Consider the following 18,615-nt stretch of genomic DNA (forward strand, 5'->3'; position numbering starts at 1 on the left):
TAATGGACGGTGAGTATTTGGTCTGAGCACCTAATAGTGTACTCCTACGATGCACGATTTGGTTTTGCTTCCTCTATATAAACACACACCGTTGCAAAGGCTCCCTCTTTCTTCCTTGCCTGTGACTCAAGAAAAGAACTGAGTAGGTTCTCTCTCTCTCCCTTGCCTGTGACTTCTCTCTCTAAAGGCTCTCGAACTCGAACTCGAACTTAGCAGGCTCTCTCTCTCTAGATTATGCTTAGTTTAATCTCTCTCTGTTACGTTACGGAAACATGATTTTATGTAGATTAACTTATATAGTTTCATATCAAGATTATTGGGTTGATGTATTTTTCTGATTATAGCTTACCTGTTATGATTTTCATTGGGTGTTAGTTTGTGGACTTTGGGTTTTTTGGGGATAGATGGGTTTGGGTTCAACAATTATCGAATGTGGAAATTGGGTTTTCTTTGTGGAGAGAGAACGTATTCCTTTTCATTGGGGTTCCTAATTTTTAGTGTGATTTAAAGGATTTCATCGTGATTTTGTTTGAATTTTTGAAGTGGATATGAGTGTTATTTGTTCATGCTGCCAAAATTCTTTGTGCACTTTCTGTGGTAGTTGGTTACCTTGTATTTCTCCTTACTCTTGTAGAACTAGAAACTACTTGCCATGATTTCTCCCTCTCTTCTGATACCCAGTTCTCTAAATTCTGTTGTACCTCTGCAAAGCTATTTAAAGCATCAATTTTTTAGCTGAATGAGCTTCTAGATCGCTTTGGCTATCATTTTGCTTCACTACTAATATTTTTATCTTCCACATTTATGCTTTTAGTGGTTTGTTGTTTTTCAATTTTTATTGGCATTGGAAATCTTTTTCAGTTATATTCATCTGATGAGCATTAGTCTCTGTGTTTAGTTTATTTTATTTCTATTGGACACCGCTTTGAGTTTTTCTCTTATGAATTCTGGTAGTTACTATTCTTCATTTTTATTGTTTGATTCTGTTTTACTCATGTTGTGGATCTGTTATTTCTACTCTGCCTAAATAATTTTGCATGTTTCATAAGTGTAGGTTCTATTTTACTTCTCGTAATGAAATAAAGTTCCTTACTGCCCATTAGAGACAAAGAGTTGTAAGAAGTAAGAATGGAACGCCTACAGAGAATCTTCTCTGGTGCTGGAAGTATGGCACACCCGCCTCCAGATTCACCTCTCCTCGACTCTTCTGAACAGGTCTACATCTCCTCCCTTGCTCTTCTCAAGATGCTCAAACATGGTAAGATAACGTGATTTCTCTATATTTGTGATTAAGAAAGGAAAAGAAAAAGCTAGATTTTTCTTTCTTCTATATTCTGCCCAATTAATTTGGATAGATTGGTATTTTGGATATCTCATTTCCCTTCCACTTGTTTTATCATTTTGTTATCAGGAAGAGCTGGAGTTCCCATGGAAGTTATGGGCCTGATGCTTGGTGAGTTTGTGGATGAATATACCGTGCGAGTTGTGGATGTGTTTGCAATGCCCCAAAGTGGAACTGGAGTGAGTGTCGAAGCTGTTGATCATGTTTTTCAGACAAATATGCTAGATATGCTCAAGCAGACTGGAAGGTACATTTGGTTTCCTTGGTGTTTTTCCTCATCTATTTTATGCTGTTGTGGATTGGTATGTTTGGTAATTTGGCTTCCATAATTGTTTTTCTCCAACTCTTCCAACTTTTTGATTGTTGTATTTCTTGTTGTGTAAGAGTAACTTTTCTTTGTTTGGTGTACGACTATATGATTCATGTGGTCCAAGGATTGTTTATCTGTCTACTCCTTTAAATTACATCACCAACTAATTCAAAAGAAGATTCCCCTGATCACTTTGTGATTTTAACCCATTGGAGTTGCATTGCAACAAGGATGCATGTGGAGAGGCATACTACTGGATTGTTGGCTGTTGGTTGGACTGCTGACTGCTTTGTTCTGAGATTGACTCTTTTTAAGTTTATGGGATTTTAGGCCAGATGAGAAGTCATACTAGGTCAAGAATCCAAAATGGCGTTACATATGAGGCGTAAGATTTATAAAGAAAAAAATTCAATGAGAATGCCAATAGTGGAAAATTATAAGAAACTGCTAGTGCATAAGAATATATTCGTACTCAAGTATAATGTTACAAACTTCTATAGCGCTAAAATCTATGAGTTTTACATAAATAATGGAATAATGTCAAATAGCAACTTCCATCTCCTACTCTCCTTCCTCCTGGCACCTCTTGTAAGTCCATAACCCTCTTCTAATACTGGCTTCACCTCTTCCCCTCCTTTCATTCCCCTTCTCTTAGAGGAGGGGTGGTTCTCTCCTTTACTTGACCCTCCGCTCACATTTTAACATTCTCTGTGCTCTCCTCTTACCCTACGCACTGCTTAATTTCCACTCCTACCAAAGCTACTCACAAACAGAATACTGCATTTGCTTCGCACCCACCACCACATTTATTCCACTTCTATCATAAAGATATCTACCAGAAATCAATAAACCCACACTCACATACCAAGACCACTTCTAAATGGATTATCCCACCATCAAACTCACACATACTTACTGGGACCATCTCCAAAGAGATTATCCCACCTTCTCCAAACCGCTCAATCCATTTTCACAACCACAACCTAACCTCCAAGTCACATATACACAGAAACTTTGAAATCCTCCACCCCCTTTAGACTTATATCAAAAACAAATTCATCACTCGGCATTATCTTTTATGATCCAGCCGATAACCCAAACCCTAAACATGCAAGGAAGTCTTCTGGATGCAAGATCAAACACACCGAGGAACTCTTGCATGGCATGTTTCTTTTCCCAAAGAGACGACTTTAAGAACATCTGGATTTGGGCAGTTCACATCTGGAAGCAGACTAGGGTAGACTGCCATGTCCTGTCTAAAGGACAATACCTCTTCCCCTTTCCTACACAAGTGCAAGCCCTCAAAGCCACTGCTCAGAAAAACCTTTCCTTTAGGGAGAGGAAGATTGGTGCTCTCTCTTTGGGATCCTATTTTCTCCTCTACTCCTAACAAAAGTATTCTGGATCCATATCCAGGCATTCCTCTCCATGCCTGCCACACCTCCACTTTCAGGGCAATTGGAGGCAAGTACAAAGGTCTTATCAAGCTCGAAACCTCGTATGCAGAATCTTTACCTCTGGGATCAACCATCATCTTAATCCGATTCATCCACGAGGATAAGATCCCACCCATATCAATATCTCCATCGACAATTTCCTCTATCAGGTCACCATCTCCATTCTCAACAAACCTAAAAATATCAATCACAGTCGAAACTCCATTGCTCGACCATGATTCAGGCCACTCCTCACCATACTACTGAAGATAATACTTGGACCATGATGGTTCACAAACGCAATGTACAATCCAAACGCAAGAGGTAGGCTGCTGTTGTACACGTGCCAGCCTACAAAGCTATAGGATCTGCCTCCTCAGATCACCCTTACACATCCAACTCCTCTGGTACCAAAACGCAGCCTCATCCATACCTTCCAAACCTAGTCCCTATACCTGTCCCATCCCAAACCATGATTACTAACCCAAACCAAAACACCCTGATTTCTTACGTCCTACTGCCACATGCCACTTTTGTACATCTGTTTACCCCATCAGCCTTTCTCTTGACCCCGTGGCCTTGTGTGATGTGCCATATCTTCTACATCATGAAGAATCTAGTTCATTTAATGATCACCGCAATTTCCCCTGCATCACATCCCCCAAGGGCACCGCATCAGTCCCCTGCATCGAGCCCCACACTACATTGACAAACATAGTCACCTCAAAGATACTTCTCATCCACCAGAGGCCTGTGTCAGGGAGACCCTCTGTCCCTCATTCTCTTTGCTATTCTGACAGTGATCTTCAGTAGATCCATCTCTACACTTTTTCACATGGGGACTCTTGAAGGGTTTAAAATTTCCTCAGCTGGGGCACACATTTGCCATCTACAATATGCAGATGACACCCTCAATTTCCTCAACATTACTGTTTAGTAGATAAATAGCCTCTGGACCTTCCTAAGATATTTCAAAATGGCCATGGGATTGAAAGTCAACATGGCTAAATCCACATTGCGAGGAATCCATATCCATGCTCATCAGCTTCAGTTCCTAGCTAATAGGTTTGGATGTGATAGTGAGTTACTGACTCTCTCCCCACCAAAGAACTAGGGCTGCCGCTTTGCGCTGGAAACCCTAGGAAAAGCTTTGTGGGACCCAATTATTGAAACTTCTAAGAGGAAACTTGCCTCCTGGAAGGGCAGATTCTTATCCTTGGAGGGTACAATAGCCCTCATTAAATGAGTCCCTATCAAGTATACCAATCTACACCATGTCTCTTTTCATCATGCCTGCCTCCACCATTAACATCCTCAACAAACTCATGAGGAACTTCCTTTGTTAGCTGTCATATCGAAGAAAAAGATTCCACTCAATGCCTGGACAAAGTTTACTTCCCTAAATCCCATGGTGGCCTTGGGATCATGGATCTTAGGCCCACCAACAGCGCCCTTCTGCGTAAATGGTGTGGCGCTTTTGTATCAACTCACAGTTCCCTTTTGCATAGTGTTCTTAGTCAATAATATGTGTATGATTTTATGGATTGGTTTCTACCTGACAATTCTAGATTGGCTGCCTCATCTGCTTCCTTCAAAAGTATATACTCTTGCAAGGATAGCTTCTTACCTTGCATCAGATCAACTCTGGCACCAAGGTCCTATTCTAGAAGCACCTTTAATTGGGGATAATACCTCAAAAAACATGTGGTCAAATCATTTCTCACTTGCTTCTAACCCTAATGCCATGATTGACAATTACTTTCAACCTAATGGCACACACCAAATCTGGGCTTCACATTTTCAGAAGAGCACTGCAAGACCATGAATTTGACTCTCTCCTTGACCTCCTCAGCCACCTAGCCACTGTTTTTCTCATTGGGATGGGAACGGACAAATTTATTTGGACCAAGCACCACTCTGGAATTTCTCTGTGGCCTCCTACTATAGATCTTTGCTTCAACAACAACCTCCTTCCCCCATTGCCCATCACAATGCCTGACTTACTAACATCACACCCACAATTCAAGCTTTCTCGTGGCTAACTATTTCATACAAAAACCTAAACATTGACCAGCTCCAAAGAAGAGGTTTTAGTTTACCCAACAGATGTCACTTGTGTGAGGCAGAGGGGGAATCTCATTTTCACCATTTTATCAACTGTAACTGCGCTTGAGCAGTTTGGAGCAAACCCTTGGGGGATTTAACATACTACTGGGCTACTCCCCTGGATATCAATGGCCTTTTTGCTTCACACTTCTCACCTCCACTCACTAGGTCAGGGACCTTCCTGCGTGGAGCCTCTATCCAAGGGACCTTGTGGTCTAGTTGAAAGGAAAGAAATTCCCGTATTTTTGTGATATAAGGAACATGGCAATGGCTACAGCACTCAAGGGTTTCACCACCTTTGACTTCCAAAACAATTGGCTCCATATCATAGGCCCTAGTGTTGCCTAGCCTTGCGCTTGCCCCTTCACCCCCCCCCTCACCCTCCCCCTCCCCCTCCCCCTCCCAAAAGGTAGCATTAAGGACGATATCGACAGCTGCTCTCTGGGCGGCCCTGGCCTACGTGGAGCAGGAGGCTTTTCAGAGATCACAATGGCAACTGTCTCCTTTCTTTCTCCATCCGTATGGCCGAGGATACTCCAATGGGGTGGACCCTACTGCTTTGCTTGAAGCTCTCAAGTGATTCCAACGCAACTCGTTCAACAATCTTATCGTTGAGACCAACTCTCAGAATGTCATCTCTTGGGCATCCAGATCCTCGGAACCCCCTTGGAACCCCCTTGGCATCTTCTACATATTTTTGATTATATTCACTTCTTATGTGGGCCACTACAATCTGTTTCCCAGCATACCTGGCAGGAAAGAAATCATGAAAACGCCCATCTGGCCAAATGGGGAGCCCAAAACAGTCCACTCACACTTATCTCCTGAGCCTTAGACTTTTGCGAAGAGGACACCTTCTCTCTTTTTCCTTTCTCCTTTTTCTCGTTTTTTCTTTCTCCTCTCTCCTTTCTTCTTTTTGGCCTCTTGGCCCACAACCTCGACACTATTCGCTCTCTAACTTGTTGCACAACTTTCTACGCCTATCTCTCTATCTCCCCTTAAAATCTAATGTATCCTTTGTAATCTCCCCATCTCTGTTTTTGGTTAGTAGTTTCTTTCTTTTCTTTTCTCCTCTGCGTTTCTCTCTTAGGGGCCGTTTGGGTACCTGGAAATCTATTACATGACAATAGATTACAAGGAAATATGGCATTTCCACTGTTTGGGTACACTTAATAGTAAGGAAATGGAAAGAGATTACGTGAGATTTCCCTAAAAATCAGGAAATCGATTACATGCGGTGATAGGTGAAAAATCTATTGAAAGAGTGACGAGTAATTTTGAGAAATCTTTCGCTTGTTTTTTCCTACCCTATCCCTGATTAAAAAAATCTTCTAAGCCCTCTCTCTTCAAAATAATTAGGTGATCCTTCCCTTTATAAGCTCGTCCCCTTATCTGAAGGCATCAGCTGTCGTATAAAAATAAAAATAATAAAACTAAAAATTAGTAATCAATGAGAAATTACATAACATAGTCATAATAAAAAATTTCACACAACATAATATGATCCCTCCCTTTTTAAGCTCGTCCCCTCATCTGAAGGCATCAGTGTCATATAAAAACAAAAATAATAAAATAAAAATCAGTAATCAATGATAAATTACACAACACAATCATAATAAAAAACTTCACACAACATAATCCTCATAAGAGATTACTAAAATCTCAATTGAAATAACATAGCTCTTTAGTCTCCTCCAATACTTCAAAATTTTATACTGCAATTACCAGACATTCTAGTTTACTAATCAAACTTCTTCCCATTTTTTAAATTCGTACCGTACCGATTTTGAATTTAGTATCATAAATTTATTGTTTATTTGAAATTATATAGAGAGACATTTGAAAGACTTCTATAAAAAATAAATAAAAATAAGGCTTACCATAATAAAATCGTGTTATTCCCAATCATATTGTTCCAATGACTTATCATGTTGAAACCAATGTCATGTTAGAAAACATGTGATTGCATATAAGTGCCAAAGGCACTTAAAATAAGTAGGAAATAGTGTCATGACTGTAAAATGGTACAAGTTATTATTAGAAAATCTTTTTGGAATGGTGATAATGTTATTATTAAAAATCTTTTTGGAATTGTGTGATGATGATTTTAATTCAGTATTTTAGTGGAATTTTGTGACAAAAAAGAAGGAAATGATAATTATGCATTTTAGTGGAATTTTGTGACAAAAAAGAAAGAAATGATAGTTTATAGGCATGTGCTGGTAAAATATTGGCATGTGCTGGTAAAATATTGGTAATGCATTTCCTATATTTCTTCTAGACATAGCCAAACTATAACAATGTATTTCCCAGATTGCATCTAAATACTACCCAAACAGTAACAATCCATTTACAGGTAATGTGTTACGCAGTAATGAATTACGCCAGTAATATATTTCACAGACAATATATTTTCAGGTGTCCAAACGGCCCCTTAATCTCTCTTTATTTTCTTTTTTCTCCTCTTTTCTTGTTGTTTGTACAAGCACCCAACCTGTGGGCTGCCTTTACTCACTCCTTGTGAGTTTTTGTAGTTATAAGATACATATTAATATATGGAAGATGCTTATATAGAGCCGAGGCTCTAAACAATCAAATTAGAGCGTACGTCAAGAATTTCACTAGAAGGGGTTGTTTTGATGCACAAATATCCTCAAATTGATCATCTCGACATCAAGATGCATGGACATGAGAAAAAAATGGATTTCAAGTTTTGGAAATAGTGCATCTTGTAATTCATTTTGGACCGTCAACTTTCAAGATTTTAAAGTTTTCATAGATCTGCTCGATCTACAGTATTTTGAAGGTTTAAATTTTATAATTAGAGATGAAATTATATTTTAAGGCTATCATAAAGATCTTCAGTATTGAAATCACATTTCTCGACACTATTTGAAGGTGCGTTCTACTTTGATTGTCTAGAGCCTCGGCTCTATACAAACCGCACCCTTTAGTTGTTACCTTCATCATCATCATCATCATCATTTTAGCCTTTTTCCAAATAATCGGGGTCGGCTTAGTGTTACCTTCATAAAAAAAAAAAAAAGTCAAATAATACAGGAACTTATTGGTTCCAAAACAAGATTTTGTTACCACATTTCAACCTCATCTACAATCTAAATCAAATAATTTTTATTGTTTAATAACTAATATGATAGTAAAAAGCCTTTTTATTGGCAATCGTACATTGATAATGTCGACCATTGGATCAATATGGGATCCCATAAAAATTAATGCTCCTACTCCTAGTAATAGTTGAGGCTTTAACAATATTTTCATTGTTTGAACTCCATCAGAACCAAATTTAATATGACTTGTGGATTAAAATTAGAGTTTCACAACAAGTAAATGTAAATGATATATATATTTTTTTGAGAAATGTTAACTTCAACGTAAATGAGATATTGATATTTCAAATCCAATATTTCTTCTAAAATGGTGACTGCTGTTGTTTTAAACTATTCTTGTGAGAATCACCAAGGTCATTATTGTTGATGTCATCATCTAGCCGCATGGCCTCCTTAACCTCTTCATCTTTGGAAATCCATTGTTTGAAAGTAGGGTTAGAAACCAGTGAATTGAAACTTGCCACTTTAAAAAACGTATTGGCATGTTTGGAGTTCAATGCATTCCTTGGGAAGCATGGGCTTGCCTATCAAATCGTTGAAAACAAACAAAAGATTATAGAGGCATCACCATTGTTTAAATAAACTTTGTGAATATAGTTTGGAATTCCAAATCATTATATTTTCTGTTATTGTTATCATTACAGTTTTGGAGTGTAATGTTCGAAGGGGTTGTACGAAGAGTCGTATTTGTGTGTGGCTCTTAACTTATGAATTGGGCGGGAATCCAGTAATCCTTGGAGAATCACTGACATTTCAGAAGAACATTCGTAAGGCGCCTCTTGGATGATTTGACTGATATCTGTACAAATGGAAGGAGTTGATTATATATGGGGGGAAAACAGGAATTTTTTGTTGATTGTCAGGATATTCTAGTGGGATTACGAAAGGGAGGTCCTCAGAATTGTGGAGCAGACCAAGCTTGCCCTTTTCCCAAATTTTGGTCCATCCAAATAAGGCCTAATTTAGCCAGCTCATAGGAGTTTTCTTTTTGTTGTTGATATAGAAAAACAGATGACTTGGCTGATGCCTTAGCTTGAAGTGTGATATAAGGTTTGAGTGTTTGGGAATTACGTCCCTATTGTAATTATACTGTACATCATTTTGTTAGCTGTGCTGTTCTTGTGTATTAATAAAATTTTATGAGAAAAACAGAGGAGAGAATGTGATTGTTAATTTGAATGTCCTGCCTATGTTACTATCCTTTCTAAGGGTATACTTCTTTGAGGTATGCCTCTACTGTAGTTTTGATGTTAGTTTGATTGGTTCATTTCCTAGTGTTTGTACCTAGCCTGGAGTGGAAGGTCCTTTACGTGTTGACATAGGGTGTGCTCCCTAGATTTCTGCAGCATGTAGCTAGCAAGGATTGGGATTATTATATTTTATTTTCACTAGAATTAGCAGATCCCATGTTTTCTGTTGATGCTAATAATTTGGGCCATTGGAGGAATTCCGTCAAACCTTTTCTTGTGCTTCATTGCTGTTTCTGAACACAGGGTGTGGAGTGTCTCCAGGGGTTTATTGGGGGTTCATTCTGACTTCTTCCTTGATGGAGTACCATAATTGTCGGGTGGGATTGAGACATGATCTCTGGGAAGGGGTGTATCAAGGGTGTTTCCTCTTAACAAGATGAGAGCTCTTTGAAGGCACAGTATTCCTAGATCTTTAGGGCTGAGGTGGGGTTCAAGGTAATGATTAGAGGGGTGTTTCTAATAAGTCAGGAGTGGATATTTAACCCCCCTCCCAAAAAAAAATAAAACACAAGAGCTCCCGCCTGGTGATTTTTTTATTGGGCTACCTGTGTGTGGGAAGCCTTTTCTTTTTGTATAGAGCTCCTGCTCTAAGGGAAGCTTATTTGTTGTATCGAGCTCCCGGTCTGTGGGAAGCCTAATTTTTTGTGAACTTGTAGTACACTCTTAAACTCAATAGAAAAGTTAACACATTCCAAAAAAAAAAAAAGATATTAATATTTTGTTATGAAGGGTTTAGTGAGGTTGGGATTTGTGGGCATCATGAGGTTTTACATTTCTTGGATGCCCATTTAGTCCGTTCTGGTGCTATTCTTCCTTTAGTGTATATATGCATTTGCATGTGTTTGTCATTTGTTTCTTGTTTTTATTAGCATTTCATATGTTTTCATGGAGTTTTTGTAAGGTGGGTGGGGGTTGGTTTCTTCTACTGCTTCCTCTGCCATTTCTTTTAGATGTGGCTACGTGCGTCAGTGTGTGTGTATTGAATGTTGACTTAGTAACTGGTGATAATGAAACTCTAGACGTCACGTTGAGGCACCCAACTCCCCTGACCACCTCTGACATGGTGCTTCCCTGTTTGCTCTAATGTGGGGATATGGCGATGTGACTTGGCAGATATGGTCATAGAGGAGTTTTTTTTTTTTTTGGGTAATTCAGTGAGGAAGACAGGCCCCTACCTGTTTTTTCAAGTAGATTAGGAGTTAGCTTTTTGAAGGTATTAGTGGAGTGGTGTTAGTTGTGGGACTGGAAACCATAACATGGTGCCTAGGGTATGGGGTACTACCACCACGATCCAAGCCCCTTCCCGGTCATAGAGGATTTCTCTATACACTAATGCCTTTGTGATCTTATTGTGCTTTACTCTTTGTTGGGCATTCATGCAAATGAAAGTAGTGGCTCACCCAGAGGTTCTTGTTGTTTTAGTTATGACTCATTTATTACTTTGCATTCTCAGATGAGTAGGTTCTTTTGGTTAATATTTTTTTTGATGAATGATTCTTTTGTTTAATATTGCTAATTGGTTTTGCAGACCTGAGATGGTTGTGGGCTGGTACCATTCACATCCAGGCTTTGGTTGTTGGCTTTCTGGGGTGGACATAAATACCCAACAGGTTGCGTAGTGTTTCTTGTTGACCTTGGTTTCCTTTCTGTTAATGCTATCACATGTTTAAAGCTCATGCTTCCACCCGAAACTCTAGTCTGCTTGATTTTGTTATGGTACCAATGGTTTTTTGTTCATGTACCTTTTTGGGTTTTGACAGAACACAACTGTCACAAGGTGAATAAGATTCATCTAGGGCTTTAGGCATATTCGTATTTCCCATGTGCTGTTGCATTGATGATTTGATATCTTCTGAAGTTCTAGTTGCAGATTTAGAATATCTGTAATGCCTCCCTATGAGTAATTATATTAGTTGACCTTCAGAATCTAATACTTGAATCTCCCGCTGTTACTTTCTTTATGATTCATCTAGGATATGCATGATTTGATATCTTTTGAGTTTTAGCTGCAGAATATCTGTAATGCCACCCTATATGTAATTATATCACTTGACCTTCAGAATCTCAGGGTGCTTTCTTTTACTTGACAAGATTCATCTAGGGCTTGAGGCGTATTTGTATTTCTCATGGGCTGTTGCATTGATGATTTCATATCTTTTTAAGTTTTTGCTGCAGACTTAGAATTTCTGTAATGCCTCCCTATGAGTAATTATATAACTTGTCCTTCAGAATCTAATGCTACTTCATGATGCTTGTGTTGCGTGAAGAACTATTAATTAAGAAAATGTCAGGAGAATATAGAAAAGAATGATACAATTGGTATAATGGAATCCCATTGCAAGAGGTTGATCAAAAGAAAGGAGAAAGAAATAAAGGAACCTGAAAGCAAGAATGATGCTAGAGAGAGAGAGAGAGAGAGATGCGGTTGTTTCTTCGAGTGGGTACTAATGCCTAAACCACATGTAATGTCTCCTAACACGGTTGTTTGCTGCTGCTGCAGAGTTTTGAGGCCTTGAACCAAAGGGCAGTTGCAGTGGTCGTAGACCCAATCCAAAGTGTCAAAGGTAAGGTTGTTATTGATGCTTTTCGCTTGATCAATCCTCAGACCATGATGCTTGGCCAAGAGCCACGACAAACCACTTCGAACCTTGGGCACCTCAACAAGCCATCCATTCAGGTGGAGAGATATTACCATATGTAGAATCTCATTCATAAAGATGATATAAATTATTCTCTTCTAACGTGGCTTCTTTTATGTAACATTTCTACAGGCCTTGATCCATGGGCTCAACAGGCACTACTACTCTATAGCCATCAATTACAGAAAGAATGAACTAGAAGAGAAGATGTTACTTAACCTCCATAAGAAGAAGTGGACTGATGGTTTGACACTGCAACGGTTTGATGTCCATTCAAAAACTAATGAGCAGACTGTGCAGGTCGGAACAACTCTCTCTCTCTCTCTCTCTCTCTCTATATATATATATATATATATATATATCATGCTATGGTTAAAATATGAGATTGAGTCTATCATCTCAACTCTCTCTCATTGAGGTTAACTTAGCAGGGAATTTTGCGTCTGGTTACAAATGCATCTCTCTCTCTCTCTCTCATATTAAAGTTTGTTGGAAATTTATGGTGATAGTGCAAATCTCTCATGTTGAGATTATGCTAGAATATGTTTTGTTATGGTGCATATCTCTCTCTCTGAGTTCAATGTAGGACTTTACAGTGTCTGCCATATCTGTAAACTTTTCTCTCTCTCGTGCCAAATTTACAGTAGGAGATGTTGGGTCTGTCTATCAGAGCTACTTGTGCTCTCTTTCTTGCTCAGGCTAAATTCAGGACTTTATAGTGTCTGCCATGTCTATCTTTGCAACTCTCCCTTGCTCGCTTTCTACATATCGAAAGCTCGCCCTCTGTCTGTCTCCCTCTGAAATTGAGTTTTACATTTGCAGGAGATGCTGAACTTGGCTATTAAGTACAACAAAGCAGTTCAGGAAGAGGATGAATTGCCCCCAGAAAAGCTCGCCATTGCCAATGTTGGAAGGCAAGACGCCAAGAAGCATTTGGAGGAGCATGTTTCGAACTTGATGTCTTCAAACATAATTCAGACTCTGGGAACAATGCTTGACACAGTGGTTTTCTAGAGAGAGAATACTTGACGCAGTGGTTTTCTAGAGGGTGTGTCCCTTACCTTTTCCCAAACTCTCTGATAGTTACCCTGCAAGGGAAGATTTATGATTTCCCTCTTGGGATGTATCATGAATCTACGACTTGCAGCTCTGTGACAACAGGCTACACTCTTAAGCCATTTTTCACATTATTCTTTGCGTCTGCACTGTTTCATTTGATATTTCTTGCTAATGTCACAACTGGGGTTTCAGAGAAAGAATTGCTTTATGCGGCACAAAACCAGACCGCAAAAAAATTTCAAATTCTACAAGCCACGTTACTGGAACTCAATACAGTCTGGCATATTGGGTGTTGGATCTCATTACCAGAGAATGAGAGAGATAGAGAGAGCGTGAGAGTAAGAGAGAACTGGCTTTTTCGTTGGGAGTGTGGGCAGAGAGAGAGAGAGTCATGTTTCAAAATAGAGAAGAGAGAGTAAGGACAATTTTATCTTAAATCTGGTAAGGACAATTTTATCTTAAATCTGGTACTTTTTAATTTAAGGGATAAATATAAGAAAAAACAATATTGTTAATCAAAAAAAAAAATTCTGTTAAGATTGCGATACAAATTTTTTTTGGGATCTAGGATATCTAGAAAGTTCAATTTTAGGGGTATCTACAATTTTCTCTGTAATGTACAATTATGTTAACCCAATTGTTAGTACTGGGGGCATTTACAATTTTCAGAAAGAGAGAATGAAAGAGAAAATGGGTTTTTATTTTGGGAAATGGAGTGTGGCAAAGATACAAAATAGAGAAAAAAGAGAGAGTAAAGACATTTTTGTTTTAAATCTATGGACTTTTGACCTTGTGATTTGGGATTGGGTTTTAAGTGGGATACAAAAATTTTGAGGGTGGGATTGGGTCTAAAGTGGGATACAAAAATTTTGAGGGTAGGATGTTTAGAAAGGTGAATTTGGGGTTGGGGGTATTTAGAACTTTTTGTTTTTTACAATGTAAGACTATTCACTTGTAAGGAAGCCATAATTAACTTTAGCGAGCCATCGGATGTGAAATATTTCTATATTTCTTTTACTGCATAGAAGATATATGCTTCCTTCTATCTAGTCGTTCAATTTGGATCAAGTTTACCACTAACCGTTAGATTTAAATTTAATGCCTTAAAGCATTTTATTTTTAGTTTTTTATGCAAATTATATAAATATAAAATTTGGTACATATCATCATCTCAATGAAAAACACGTAAAAGAATATTATTATTTTTATTATAAAATATACTAATCAAAATACCTCTTGAAATTTTAAAGAGTATTTTGGTTATTTCATTTTTTCGATAATGTTTGTTTTATATTTTTTTATATGTGTGAGTCCAAAAATTTTGTAAAAACAAAAATTAAAAATACAATAGTATAGAGACATGACATCGTATTGGGACTACAATTAGATTGGGGAAGTATTGGGACCACAATTAGATTGGGGAAGTATGCATAAATTTTATACATAGGGGCAGGATAAAAAGCTTGCCCTTAAAAATTATATATTAGACCCAATTAAAATATATTTTCAGCTGCCCAATTTCGTATCTACCGTTCGATAATGATCTTGACATGCAAATAAATGAATAGACTTTTTGAAAACATTTCGGGTAAATTGTCTTTTATAGAAAGATGCAACTTTAAACCATCTAATTAAGGCACATTCTAAAATTTTATCATAACATGTAATTTTGTTATAAAATATTTTTCGTGTCATCTTAAAATCTATTTTCATATGTAATTAGAAAATTTTAAATTTAAAAAATAATTAAAATCAAGTAGATTTTTAAATATATAAAAATCTAAAAAATAGACCGTCTAAATAATATGTTACAAAATATACTATTTTTGAGATTCAATAATTTTTTTTTTCATATTCATACGTCCCAATGTTAATATAATTAATTAGAGCATTTATTCAACATTAAAACAACATTTTCAATAGATTTTTGAAGTACAAATGTGATTCTACACCATTAAAACAACATTTTCAATAGATTTTTGCGGTGCATATATGATTCTACACCTTAAGGTTGTAAACTATCATAGAAATTAATGCCATTTTCGACCTTTCGCCGACCTATATATTCATCTCTTCTTTAGCGCCCAAAACCCTAACCCTAATTTCCCTCCGCCCCTTCTTCTCCTAAAACCAGAGAGAGAAGCTCACCCGCCCCCTACAACCAGAGAGGCTGACTCGCCCTCTAATCGTAAACCCAATTTCTCCGCCATGACTACTCGATTCAAGAAGAACAGAAAGAAGCGCGGCCATGTAAGCGCAGGCCATGGCCGTATCGGCAAGCACCGGAAGCACCCTGGTGGTCGTGGAAACGCCGGAGGATTGCACCATCACCGAATCCTCATGGACAAATACCATCCTGGGTATTTTGGAAAGGTGGGAATGAGGTATTTCCACAAGCTCAGGAACAAGTTCTATTGCCCCATTGTTAATGTGGATAAGCTCTGGTCTCTGTTACCTGAAGAGGCCAAGAAGAGTGCTGGTTCTGGATCAGAGGCGCCATTGCTCGATGTTACTAAGTATGGGTACTTCAAGGTTTTGGGGAAGGGTGAGGTTCCAAATCAGCCGCTCGTCGTGAAGGCAAAGCTGATCTCGAAGAGGGCGGAGAAGAAGATCAAGGAGGCTGGTGGGGCTGTGATGCTCACTGCTTGAAATCGAGAGGTTAGGGTTTCATTCTCATTGCTTCTAGATTACTTAGATTTTTATCCTTTTTTTGTGTGTTCCTTTTAGCCTTCGATTATAAGGATTTTGGGATATCTGCTTGAACGATGTTTTGTTTAATGGAGAATATTGAGGTGAGTTTTGGATCCAAGATTTTGATTATGTGGAGTGATTTGGACTGCAATCTTAATACCATGGTTTATTGGTCTAAAGTAGTGTATAATTTTGGCTTTTAGTAATGGATGGTTCTGAATTTAGGGTTTTGATTGTGATCGAGAAGTGCTTGTATTGACAACCCAAATGGGTTTTCCGCCTTAATTTAATTTTATAAATTGTCTTAAAATAATGATACTATGGCATGGCAGATTAATTTGTGAATGCGAGAAAATTCAGTCAATGAATCATATACTCATGGTAATCTTAGCATGATTCTTTGCGACCTTTAGGATGTTTTATTTGTTAAAAAACTTGCACTTTGATAACTTGCATGTTTATTTCAATATTGGATTTTGGGAAATGGGTCTCTGTCTTTTTTGTTTCTTTTTGTGGAGTATGAGAACTCAAATCAAAATTGTGAAAAAGAGTTGGATAAGAATTCAACTCACATGTAGCTATCAGGAGTTGATAGAGGTTGAAACTGTGAAACCCTATCCTGATGAGCCTTAAATTATCAACCCAGTTATTTGGGTTGTTAACTCTGCTATCAATTTGGATCTTTTTATTTGCAAATTTGATCTTTTTAGTCTCAAATTGTTGAGAAATTGCATAAGCGGTTCAGCACCCTACAACTGGTATTTTTAGATGTTTATTGTTTTTAACTGATATCAGTTTTTACTGTTCTTTCAAAACTTGTGATTGATTATTTTCACAGTTCTTTTGCCCAATATATTAGGTTTCCTAGATTTTACAAAAAGTACATTTTTTTTAATATTCCCCAGAATTTTGGTTTCCATAACATGTACATGGATATGTGGATGAGAATTATTGAAGGTAGTGTACTGTTATTTGTTCATGCAAGTGATGAAATATTTCAAATTTCTTGTCATTGTGAATGCTGATTATTGGATTTCAAAAAATCAGTTTTCTCATTTTTGGATTAGGTGAGTTACATGTTTGGCTTTATTCCTTCGATTTTTTTTCTCCTCACTTGAAATTTGGAAGTGAGAAACTTCCATATCGATGCATTATAAAACCATTTGACCTGTACAAATTAGATAGCCATAGCTTTAATATGAATGGGTGGACATATCTCATTTGAGAATTTCACAATGAAATTGCCCACTTCACTAATTTGTGAGCAGTGCGATATGTCTCATCGTAATCGTGACCATCTGTGTTGATGATCAGATGGTGGGGATTGAGGTCTAATATGAATTTGGGGTCCTTAAATTAATTCTAGAGGAGGTTTTACTGTTAATTTTTTTTAAAAGAATAAAGGTAAATTGACTTAATTACCCATTAATAAATGTTCTGCATATTTTAAATTTGGTTGTGGTTTGTACAAGGTTGAAATCTTAAACAATCAAAATAAGGTCCACCTCCAAAATTTATCATAGATGTAATTTTTGGTGTCGAAAAATTTTAAACTAAAAAAAGAGTCCAAATCAACTAGGTCTATCAACACATAAAAATATTGAAAATAGACGGTCTAGATCATATATTACGTGGTATACTATTTTTGGGATTCAATTGTATTTTCAATATTCATACATCTCAATGTCAAGATTATCGATTACGGAAGATTTTCCAAAATCAAAACAGCCTTTTAGGATGGATTTTTGAAGTGCATCTCAATTTTAGATTTTAAAGTTGCAACCTTGTATAAACATTTTCCACATTTTCCTTTAAAGTTTTTACATGCGTATCCTTCTTTATTTTTTATTTTTACTCAAAATGCATTTAGATTGGAAGTATATATTTCTTTCGATTGGTCCAACTCGAGCCAAGTCCCGAGTCGTTTTGGCAATTTTAAAAACATTCGTAATCTTAAGATTGGTGTTCTACTTGGGATTACGTATATTTGCTATGCTTGTTGTAGAACCTGCCGATTTCCCAATTTAAATGGGAATCGGTCATAAGGCCAATTTAAATGGGGTTCAGTCATTAGGCCAATTTAAATGGGATTCAGTCCTAACACCAATTTAAATGGGAATCGGTCAAAACATGACCAATTCGGGGATGATATGCATTTCGGGGATGATATGCGCCCTGGCTACCCTCAACCTCCCGTATTTTTTTTTTTTCTTTTAGGAAAAAGTTTATGTAAGGTTGTAACTTGCAATCTTATACTATTGAATTAAGGTGCATTTCAAAAATCCATAGAATTAGAGTTGGAGAACCCTTTAATTGATCATTTTGAGGTCAGGATGGATGGACATGAAGGAAAAAAAAGAAGACCATATTAAAAAAAATAGTGCATCTTGTATTAAGTTAACTAGGGCATCCATTCTTAAGATTCTAAATGTTTATTGATTTGTTTTGTGTAAATTTTAAATTATATAATTAGGAAGAAAAATAGATTTTCAGCCACCATCATAACAACATAAGTACTTCATAATTGCTTCTACAATATATAGAGACAATTTTATATGAATTTTTTTTTTTTTTTTTTTTAAGTTTATCTATTATTTTATGAAGTTGTCTTTAAATGGAAGCTTTATAAATTTCTATTTTAATTTATTTAATTT

The 18,615-nt window shown here is 37.2% G+C and overlaps 2 protein-coding genes across 5 annotated transcripts; both read left to right on the top strand.

Annotated features, from left to right (window-relative positions):
* LOC18447791 (26S proteasome non-ATPase regulatory subunit 14 homolog) lies at positions 1-13,255 on the top strand. Of its 4 annotated transcripts, none has more exons than XM_020675810.2 (7): positions 1-142; positions 1,055-1,258; positions 1,412-1,589; positions 11,101-11,182; positions 12,073-12,249; positions 12,344-12,511; positions 13,034-13,255. In XM_020675810.2, exons 2-7 carry the CDS (start codon positions 1,129-1,131, stop codon positions 13,223-13,225), a joined length of 927 nt encoding a protein of 308 aa, XP_020531469.1. In that variant the 5' UTR covers positions 1-142; positions 1,055-1,128; the 3' UTR covers positions 13,226-13,255. The 4 variants fall into 4 exon arrangements, with proteins under 4 accessions (XP_020531469.1, XP_006857940.1, XP_011628380.1 ...); XM_006857878.4 differs by having other exon boundaries at positions 1,104-1,258; XM_011630078.3 differs by having other exon boundaries at positions 118-146.
* A 2,142-nt stretch (positions 13,256-15,397) lies between these two features.
* On the top strand, positions 15,398-16,140 carry LOC18447790 (large ribosomal subunit protein uL15x). Its single transcript, XM_006857877.4, has one exon. It carries the CDS (start codon positions 15,479-15,481, stop codon positions 15,917-15,919), a length of 441 nt encoding a protein of 146 aa, XP_006857939.1. The 5' UTR covers positions 15,398-15,478; the 3' UTR covers positions 15,920-16,140.
* Positions 16,141-18,615: the final 2,475 nt, after the last annotated feature.

This window comes from Amborella trichopoda, chromosome 9 (assembly GCF_054954075.1).
Source record: "Amborella trichopoda isolate Santa Cruz 75 chromosome 9, AtrichopodaSantaCruz75HAP2 v2.0, whole genome shotgun sequence".
NCBI lineage: Eukaryota > Viridiplantae > Streptophyta > Magnoliopsida > Amborellales > Amborellaceae > Amborella > Amborella trichopoda.